The sequence below is a fragment of the Oncorhynchus nerka genome, unplaced genomic scaffold, assembly GCF_034236695.1.
Source record: "Oncorhynchus nerka isolate Pitt River unplaced genomic scaffold, Oner_Uvic_2.0 unplaced_scaffold_3901, whole genome shotgun sequence".
NCBI lineage: Eukaryota > Metazoa > Chordata > Actinopteri > Salmoniformes > Salmonidae > Oncorhynchus > Oncorhynchus nerka.
In genome coordinates, this window is record NW_027037396.1 from 7,265 (window position 1) to 19,255 (window position 11,991).

An 11,991-nucleotide genomic window follows, 5' to 3' on the forward strand; every position below is an offset into this window, starting at 1 on the left:
ATATACAGGGTATTACGGTACAGAGTCAATGTGGAGGCTATATACAGGGTGTTACGGTACAGAGTCAATGTGGAGGCTATATACAGGGTATTTCGGTACAGAGTCAATGTGGAGGCTAAATACAGGGTGTTACGGTACAGAGTCAATGTGGAGGCTATATACAGGGTGTTACGGTACAGAGTCAATGTGGAGGCTATATACAGGGTGTTACGGTACAGAGTCAATGTGGAGGCTATATACAGGGTGTTACGGTACAGAGTCAATGTGGAGGCTATATACAGGGTGTTACGGTACAGAGTCAATGTGGAGGCTATATACAGGGTGTTAAAGTACAGAGTCAATGTGGAGGCTATATACAGGGTATTACGGTACAGAGTCAATGTGGAGGCTATATACAGGGTATTACGGTACAGAGTCAATGTGGAGGCTATATACAGGGTATTACGGTACAGAGTCAATGTGGAGGCTATATACAGGGTGTTACGGTACAGAGTCAATGTGGAGGCTATATACAGGGTATTACGGTACAGAGTCAATGTGGAGGATATATACAGGGTGTTACGGTACAGAGTCAATGTGGAGGCTATATACAGGGTGTTACGGTACAGAGTCAATGTGGAGGCTATATACAGGGTGTTACGGTACAGAGTCAATGTGGAGGCTATATACAGGGTGTTACGGTACAGAGTCAATGTGGAGGCTATATACAGGGTGTTACGGTACAGAGTCAATGTGGAGGCTATATACAGGGTGTTACGGTACAGAGTCAATGTGGAGGCTATATACAGGGTATTACGGTACAGAGTCAATGTGGAGGCTATATACAGGGTGTTACGGTACAGAGTCAATGTGGAGGCTATATACAGGGTGTTACGGTACAGAGTCAATGTGGAGGCTATATACAGGGTGTTACGGTACAGAGTCAATGTGGAGGCTATATACAGGGTGTTACGGTACAGAGTCAATGTGGAGGCTATATACAGGGTGTTACGGTACAGAGTCAATGTGGAGGCTATATACAGGGTGTTACGGTACAGAGTCAATGTGGAGGCTATATACAGGGTGTTACGGTACAGAGTCAATGTGGAGGCTATATACAGGGTATTACGGTACAGAGTCAATGTGGAGGCTATATACAGGGTGTTACGGTACAGAGTCAATGTGGAGGCTATATACAGGGTGTTACGGTACAGAGTCAATGTAGAGGCTATATACAGGGTGTTACGGTACAGAGTCAATGTGGAGGCTATATACAGGGTATTACGGTACAGAGTCAATGTGGAGGCTATATACAGGGTATTACGGTACAGAGTCAATGTGGAGGCTATAGACAGGGTATTACGGTACAGAGTCAATGTGGAGGCTATATACAGGGTATTACGGTACAGAGTCAATGTGGAGGCTAAATACAGGGTATTACGGTACAGAGTCAATGTGGAGGCTATATACAGGGTGTTACGGTACAGAGACAATGTGGAGGCTATATACAGGGTGTTACGGTACAGAGTCAATGTGGAGGCTATATACAGGGTGTTACGGTACAGAGTCAATGTGGAGGCTATATACAGGGTGTTACGGTACAGAGTCAATGTGGAGGCTATATACAGGGTGTTACGGTACAGAGTCAATGTGGAGGCTATATACAGGGTTTTACGGTACAGAGTCAATGTGGAGGCTATATACAGGGTGTTACGGTACAGAGTCAATGTGGAGGCTATATACAAGGGTGTTACGGTACAGAGTCAATGTGGAGGCTATATACAGGGTGTTACGGTACAGAGTCAATGTGGAGGCTATATACAGGTGTTACGGTACAGAGTCAATGTGGAGGCTATATACAGGGTGTTACGGTACAGAGTCAATGTGGAGGCTATATACAGGGTGTTACGGTACAGAGTCAATGTGGAGGCTATATACAGGGTGTTACGGTACAGAGTCAATGTGGAGGTTATATACAGGGTGTTACGGTACAGAGTCAATGTGGAGGCTATATACAGGGTGTTACGGTACAGAGTCAATGTGGAGGCTATATACAGGGTGTTACGGTACAGAGTCAATGTGGAGGCTATATACAGGGTGTTACGGTACAGAGTCAATGTGGAGGCTATATACAGGGTGTTACGGTACAGAGTCAATGTGGAGGTTATATACAGGGTGTTACGGTACAGAGTCAATGTGGAGGCTATATACAGGGTGTTACGGTACAGAGTCAATGTGGAGGATATATACAGGGTGTTACGGTACAGAGTCAATGTGGAGGCTATATACAGGGTGTTACGGTACAGAGTCAATGTGGAGGCTATATACAGGGTATTACGGTACAGAGTCAATGTGGAGGCTATATACAGGGTGTTACGGTACAGAGTCAATGTGGAGGCTATATACAGGGTGTTACGGTACAGAGTCAATGTGGAGGCTATATACAGGGTGTTACGGTACAGAGTCAATGTGGAGGCTATATACAGGGTGTTACGGTACAGAGTCAATGTGGAGGCTATATACAGGGTGTTACGGTACAGAGTCAATGTGGAGGCTATATACAGGGTGTTACGGTACAGAGTCAATGTGGAGGCTATATACAGGGTGTTACGGTACAGAGTCAATGTGGAGGCTATATACAGGGTGTTACGGTACAGAGTCAATGTGGAGGCTATATGCAAGGGTGTTACGGTACAGAGTAAATGTGGAGGATATATACAGGGTGTTACGGTACAGAGTCAATGTGGAGGCTATATACAGGGTGTTACGGTACAGAGTCAATGTGGAGGCTATATACAGGGTGTTACGGTACAGAGTCAATGTGGAGGCTATATACAGGGTATTACGGTACAGAGTCAATGTGGAGGCTATATACAGGGTGTTACGGTACAGAGTCAATGTGGAAGCTATATACAGGGTGTTACGGTACAGAGTCAATGTGGAAGCTATATACAGGGGGTACCGGTGCAGAGTCAATGTGGAGGCTATATACAGGGTGTTACGGTACAGAGTCAATGTGGAGGCTATATACAGGGTGTTACGGTACAGAGTCAATGTGGAGGATATATACAGGGTGTTACGGTACAGAGTCAATGTGGAGGCTATATACAGGATGTTACGGTACAGAGTCAATGTGGAGGCTATATACAGGGTATTACGGTACAGAGTCAATGTGGAGGCTATATACAGGGTGTTACGGTACAGAGTCAATGTGGAGGCTATATACAGGGTGTTACGGTACAGAGTCAATGTGGAGGCTATATACAGGGTGTTACGGTACAGAGTCAATGTGGAGGCTATATACAGGGTGTTACGGTACAGAGTCAATGTGGAGGCTATATACAGGGTGTTACGGTACAGAGTCAATGTGGAGGCTATATACAGGGTGTTACGGTACAGAGTAAATGTGAGGCTATATACAGGGTGTTACGGTACAGAGTCAATGTGGAGGCTATATACAGGGTGTTACGGTACAGAGTCAATGTGGAGGCTATATACAGGGTGTTACGGTACAGAGTCAATGTGGAGGCTATATACAGGGTGTTACGGTACAGAGTAAATGTGGAGGATATATACAGGGTGTTACGGTACAGAGTCAATGTGGAGGCTATATACAGGGTGTTACGGTACAGAGTCAATGTGGAGGCTATATACAGGGTGTTACGGTACAGAGTCAATGTGGAGGCTATATACAGGGTATTACGGTACAGAGTCAATGTGGAGGCTATATACAGGGTGTTACGGTACAGAGTCAATGTGGAAGCTATATACAGGGTGTTACGGTACAGAGTCAATGTGGAAGCTATATACAGGGGGTACCGGTGCAGAGTCAATGTGGAGGCTATATACAGGGTGTTACGGTACAGAGTCAATGTGGAAGCTATATACAGGGTTTTACGGTACAGAGTCAATGAGGAGGCTATATACAGGGGGTACCGGTACAGAGTCAATGTGGAGGCTATATACAGGGTGTTACGGTACAGAGTCAATGTGGAGGCTATATACAGGGGGTACCAGTACAGAGTCAATGTGGAGACTATATACAGGGTGTTATGGTACAGAGTCAATGTGGAGACTATATACAGGGTGTTACGGTACAGAGTCAATGTGGAGGCTATATACAGGGGGTACCGGTACAGAGTCAATGTAGAGGCTATATACAGGGGGTACCAGTACAGAGTCAATGTGGAGACTATATACAGGGTGTTATGGTACAGAGTCAATGTGGAGGCTATATACAGAGGGTACCGGTACAGAGTCAATGTGCGGGGGCACTGGTTAGTCGAGGTAATTGAGGTAATATGTACATGTAGGTAAAGTTAAAGTGACTATAAATAGACAATAAACAGAGAGTAGCAGCAGCGTAAAAGAGGGGTCTGGGTAGCCCTTTGATTAGCTGTTTAGGAGTCTTATGGCTTGGGGTAGAAGCTGTTAAGCCTCTTAGACCTAGACTTGGCGTTCGGTACCGCTTGCCGTGCGGTAGCAGAGAACAGTCTATGACTAGGGTGGCTGGAGTCTTTGGCAATTTTTAGGGCCTTCCCCTGACACCGCCTGGTATAGAGTTCCTGGTTGTCAGGAAGCTTGGCCCCGGTGACGTACTGGGCCGTACGCACGACCCTCTGTATACATGCCACAAGGCAGTACATTTGAAAACATGTAAACTTTAACTTACAGAGTCAGGCATGCTGTGTGTGAGGGGTTTGTCCTGTGCCATGTTTGGCGGGTGGGACAGAACGGGGCCGTGCATGAAGTCGTTCATGGTCGTACCACCAGGGTTCCCATGGGGGAAGTCAAAGCCCCCGCTGTGGCCCTGGTAACTGTTACCTAGTAACACAACAAAAATCACAACAAGCCAGTTACTTTCAGAGGTTATTTTTATTTTTGTTTATTTGTTTGTTTGTTTATATAAATCACATAACTATGATATGACACAAGTACAGATGTTTTTATGTACACAGAAACATAATCTAAAAACTCATTGTTGGTACCATGGCCCTATGTTCCTCCAGGAACTAAGAGGATTAAGTTAAGAAGAAAGTATCTCAGTAAATAATGTACCATGGCCCTATGTTACTCCAGGAACTAAGAGGATTAAGTTAGGAAGGAGGTATCTCAGTAAATAATGTACCATGGCCCTATGTTCCGCCAGGAACTAAGAGGATTAAGTTAGGAAGAAAGAGGCTAAGTAAATACTGTACCATGGCCATATGTCCCTCCAGGAACTAAGAGGATTAAGTTAGGAAGAAGGTATCTCAGTAAATAATGTACCATGGCCCTATGTTACTCCAGGAACTAAGAGGATTAAGTTAGGAAGAAGGTATCTCAGTAAATAATGTACCATGGCCCTATGTTCCGCCAGGAACTAAGAGGATTAAGTTAGGAAGAAAGTATCTCAGTAAATAATGTACCATGGCCCTATGTTCCTCCAGGAACTAAGAGGATTAAGTTAGGAAGAAGGTATCTCAGTAAATAATGTACCATGGCCCTATGTCCCTCCAGGAACTAAGAGGATTAAGTTAGGAAGAAAGTATCTCAGTAAATAATGTACCATGGCCATATGTCCCTCCAGGAACTAAGAGGATTAAGTTAGGAAGAAGGTATCTCAGTAAATAATGTACCATGGCCCTATGTCCCTCCAGGAACTAACAGGATTAAGTTAAGAAGAAGGTATCTCAGTAAATAATGTACCATGGCCCTAAGTTCCTCCAGGAACTAAGAGGATTAAGTTAGGAAGGAGGTATCTCAGTAAATAATGTACCATGGCCCTAAGTTCCTCCAGGAACTAAGAGGATTAAGTTAGGAAGGAGGTATCTCAGTAAATAATGTACCATGGCCCTAAGTTCCTCCAGGAACTAAGAGGATTAAATTAGGATGAAAGTATCTCAGTAAATAATGTACCATGGCCCTATGTTCCTCCAGGAACTAAGAGGATTAAGTTAGGAAGAAGGTATCTCAGTAAATAATGTACCATGGCCCTATGTTCCTCCAGGAACTAAGAGGATTAAGTTAAGAAGAAAGTATCTCAGTAAATAATGTACCATGGCTTCCGTATTCGCTGTTGTTGCCCCCCTGTTGGGGCGGGTAGGGCGAGGGCCCTGGGCCGAGCAGGGCGATCATCTCCATCACGTTGGGCAGGGTCATCTGGGTGGGGCTCATGGTCTTGAACCTCTTGGCCATGGGTCCATCTGGATCCTCCTTGATGTGGATATCAGACTTGATGGCCACAGGTCTCCAACTACACGAAGGGTCTATGGTCACCTCCTCAAACTCCGAGCTGGGCGTGGCGGGGGTGACGTAAAGAAAGCCGCAGAATGAGCGCTTTATTCCTGCATCCCAATAAACAATGGTTCCACTTTACAGAAGTCAACAACATAGTGTAAAATATCTTTATTAAGCTAAAATCTCTCAAGGAGGTTGATAAGTGATAACGTTCATGGTGATTGGTGCAGTAGGAGGTTTTTATGAGTATGGTGAGGATGTTGGGAAAGTCATCTTACTTTTGGATGGCATTAAGAATCCCCCACATGTACTGGTCAACTTCTAGTCCCTCTAGCAACGCTGTTTTACTGCGGAGGACAGAGAGGATGTAAACATTACAGAGAGGACGTAAACATTACAGAGAGGACGTAAACATTACAGAGAGGACATCAACATTACAGAGAGGATATAAACATTACAGAGAGGACATCAACATTACAGAGAGGACATCAACATTACAGAGAGGACATCAACATTACAGAGAGGACATCAACATTACAGAGAGGACATCAACATTACAGAGAGGACATCAACATTACAGAGAGGATATAAACATTACAGAGAGGATATAAACATTACAGAGAGGACATCAACATTACAGAGAGGACATCAACATTACAGAGAGGACATCAACATTACAGAGAGGACGTAAACATTACAGAGAGGACGTAAACATTACAGAGAGGACGTAAACATTACAGAGAGGACATCAACATTACAGAGAGGATATAAACATTACAGAGAGGACATCAACATTACAGAGAGGACATCAACATTACAGAGAGGACATCAACATTACAGAGAGGACATCAACATTACAGAGAGGACATCAACATTACAGAGAGGACATCAACATTACAGAGAGGATATAAACATTACAGAGAGGACATCAACATTACAGAGAGGACATCAACATTACAGAGAGGACATCAACATTACAGAGAGGACATCAACATTACAGAGAGGACATCAACATTACAGAGAGGACATCAACATTACAGAGAGGATATAAACATTACAGAGGACATCAACATTACAGAGAGGACATCAACATTTACAGAGAGGACATCAACATTACAGAGAGGACATCAACATTACAGAGAGGACATCAACATTACAGAGAGGATATAAACATTACAGAGAGGACATCAACATTACAGAGAGGACATCAACATTACAGAGAGGACATCAACATTACAGAGAGGACATCAACATTACAGAGAGGACATCAACATTACAGAGACATCAACATTACAGAGAGGACATCAACATTACAGAGAGGACATAAACATTACAGAGAGGACATCAACATTACAGAGAGGACGTAAACATTACAGAGAGGATATAAACATTACAGAGAGGACATCAACATTACAGAGAGGACATCAACATTACAGAGACATCAACATTACAGAGAGGACATCAACATTACAGAGAGGACATCAACATTACAGAGAGGACGTAAACATTACAGAGAGGATATAAACATTACAGAGAGGACATCAACATTACAGAGAGGACATCAACATTACAGAGAGGACATCAACATTACAGAGAGGACATCAACATTACAGAGAGGATATAAACATTACAGAGAGGACATCAACATTACAGAGACATCAACATTACAGAGAGGACATCAACATTACAGAGAGGACATCAACATTACAGAGAGGACATAAACATTACAGAGAGGACATCAACATTACAGAGAGGATATAAACATTACAGAGACATCAACATTACAGAGAGGACATCAACATTACAGAGAGGACATCAACATTACAGAGAGGATATAAACATTACAGAGAGGACGTAAACATTACAGAGAGGATATAAACATTACAGAGAGGACGTAAACATTACAGAGAGGATATAAACATTACAGAGAGGACGTAAACATTACAGAGAGGACATAAACATTACAGAGAGGACATCAACATTACAGAGAGGATATAAACATTACAGAGACATCAACATTACAGAGAGGACATCAACATTACAGAGAGGACATCAACATTACAGAGAGGACATCAACATTACAGAGAGGACATCAACATTACAGAGAGGACATCAACATTACAGAGAGGACATCAACATTACAGAGAGGATATAAACATTACAGAGAGGACATCAACATTACAGAGACATCAACATTACAGAGAGGACATCAACATTACAGAGACATCAACATTACAGAGACATCAACATTACAGAGACATCAACATTACAGAGAGGATGTAAACATTACAGAGAAGACATCAACATTACAGAGAGGATATAAACATTACAGAGAGGATATAAACATTACAGAGACATCAACATTACAGAGACATCAACATTACAGAGACATCAACATTACAGAGAGGATGTAAACATTACAGAGAAGACATCAACATTACAGAGAGGATATAAACATTACAGAGAGGACATCAACATTACAGAGAGGACATCAACATTACAGAGACATCAACATTACAGAGACATCAACATTACAGAGAGGACATCAACATTACAGAGAGGATGTAAACATTACAGAGAGGACATCAACATTACAGAGACATCAACATTACAGAGAGGACATCAACATTACAGAGACATCAACATTACAGAGACATCAACATTACAGAGAGGACATCAACATTACAGAGAGGATGTAAACATTACAGAGAGGACATCAACATTACAGAGAGGACATCAACATTACAGAGAGGACATCAACATTACAGAGAGGACATCAACATTACAGAGAGGACGTAAACATTACAGAGAGGATATAAACATTACAGAGAGGACATCAACATTACAGAGACATCAACATTACAGAGAGGACATCAACATTACAGAGAGGACATCAACATTACAGAGAGGATGTAAACATTACAGAGAGGACATCAACATTACAGAGAGGACATCAACATTACAGAGAGGACATAAACATTACAGAGAGGACATCAACATTACAGAGAGGACGTAAACATTACAGAGAGGACATCAACATTACAGAGACATCAACATTACAGAGAGGATATAAACATTACAGAGAGGACATCAACATTACAGAGAGGACATCAACATTACAGAGAGGACATCAACATTACAGAGAGGACATCAACATTACAGAGAGGATGTAAACATTACAGAGAGGACATCAACATTACAGAGACATCAACATTACAGAGACATCAACATTACAGAGAGGACATCAACATTACAGAGACATCAACATTACAGAGAGGATGTAAACATTACAGAGAAGACATCAACATTACAGAGAGGACATCAACATTACAGAGAGGACATAAACATTACAGAGACATCAACATTACAGAGACATCAACATTACAGAGAGGACATCAACATTACAGAGACATCAACATTACAGAGACATCAACATTACAGAGAGGACATCAACATTACAGAGAGGATGTAAACATTACAGAGAGGACATCAACATTACAGAGACATCAACATTACAGAGAGGACATCAACATTACAGAGAGGACATAAACATTACAGAGAGGACATAAACATTACAGAGAGGACATCAACATTACAGAGAGGACATAAACATTACAGAGAGGACATCAACATTACAGAGACATCAACATTACAGAGAGGACATAAACATTACAGAGAGGACATCAACATTACAGAGAGGACATCAACATTACAGAGAGGACATCAACATTACAGAGAGGACATCAACATGACAGAGAGGACATCAACATTACAGAGACATCAACATTACAGAGAGGACATCAACATTACAGAGAGGACATCAACATAACAGAGAGGACATCAACATGACAGAGAGGACATCAACATTACAGAGAGGACATCAACATTACAGAGAGGACATCAACATTACAGAGAGGATATAAACATTACAGAGACATCAACATTACAGAGAGGACATCAACATTACAGAGAGGACATAAACATTACAGAGAGGACATCAACATTACAGAGAGGACATAAACATTACAGAGAGGACATCAACATTACAGAGACATCAACATTACAGAGAGGATATAAACATTACAGAGAGGACATCAACATTACAGAGAGGACATCAACATTACAGAGACATCAACATTACAGAGACATCAACATTACAGAGAGGACATCAACATTACAGAGAGGATGTAAACATTACAGAGAGGACATCAACATTACAGAGACATCAACATTACAGAGAGGACATCAACATTACAGAGACATCAACATTACAGAGACATCAACATTACAGAGAGGACATCAACATTACAGAGAGGATGTAAACATTACAGAGAGGACATCAACATTACAGAGAGGACATCAACATTACAGAGAGGACATCAACATTACAGAGAGGACATCAACATTACAGAGAGGACGTAAACATTACAGAGAGGATATAAACATTACAGAGAGGACATCAACATTACAGAGACATCAACATTACAGAGAGGACATCAACATTACAGAGAGGACATCAACATTACAGAGAGGATGTAAACATTACAGAGAGGACATCAACATTACAGAGAGGACATCAACATTACAGAGAGGACATAAACATTACAGAGAGGACATCAACATTACAGAAGAGGACGTAAACATTACAGAGAGGACATCAACATTACAGAGACATCAACATTACAGAGGATATAAACATTACAGAGAGGACATCAACATTACAGAGAGGACATCAACATTACAGAGAGGACATCAACATTACAGAGAGGACATCAACATTACAGAGGATGTAAACATTACAGAGAGAGGACATCAACATTACAGAGACATCAACATTACAGAGACATCAACATTACAGAGGACATCAACATTACAGAGACATCAACATTACAGAGGATGTAAACATTACAGAGAAGACATCAACATTACAGAGAGGACATCAACATTACAGAGAGGACATAAACATTACAGAGACATCAACATTACAGAGACATCAACATTACAGAGAGGACATCAACATTACAGAGACATCAACATTACAGAGACATCAACATTACAGAGAGGACATCAACATTACAGAGAGGATGTAAACATTACAGAGAGGACATCAACATTACAGAGACATCAACATTACAGAGAGGACATCAACATTACAGAGAGGACATAAACATTACAGAGAGGACATAAACATTACAGAGAGGACATCAACATTACAGAGAGGACATAAACATTACAGAGAGGACATCAACATTACAGAGACATCAACATTACAGAGAGGACATAAACATTACAGAGAGGACATCAACATTACAGAGAGGACATCAACATTACAGAGAGGACATCAACATTACAGAGAGGACATCAACATGACAGAGAGGACATCAACATTACAGAGACATCAACATTACAGAGAGGACATCAACATTACAGAGAGGACATCAACATAACAGAGAGGACATCAACATGACAGAGAGGACATCAACATTACAGAGAGGACATCAACATTACAGAGAGGACATCAACATTACAGAGAGGATATAAACATTACAGAGACATCAACATTACAGAGAGGACATCAACATTACAGAGAGGACATAAACATTACAGAGAGGACATAAACATTACAGGAGTCCCAGGACATCAACATTACAGAGAGGACATAAACATTACAGAGAGGACATCAACATTACAGAGACATCAACATTACAGAGAGGACATCAACATTACAGAGAGGACATCAACATTACAGAGAGGACATCAACATTACAGAGACATCAACATTACAGAGACATC

The 11,991-nt window shown here is 41.6% G+C and overlaps 1 protein-coding gene across 1 annotated transcript; it reads right to left on the minus strand.

The window, feature by feature from the left end:
- Window positions 1-4,651: 4,651 nt before the first annotated feature.
- On the minus strand, window positions 4,652-6,545 carry LOC135566637 (zinc finger MIZ domain-containing protein 1-like; the record flags this gene model as incomplete). Its single annotated transcript, XM_065014304.1, has 3 exons — window positions 4,652-4,803; window positions 6,018-6,253; window positions 6,477-6,545. Coding segments are annotated over 3 exons (457 nt in total), but the record flags the coding sequence as incomplete, so codon positions are not given.
- Between the last annotated feature and the right edge of the window lie 5,446 nt (window positions 6,546-11,991).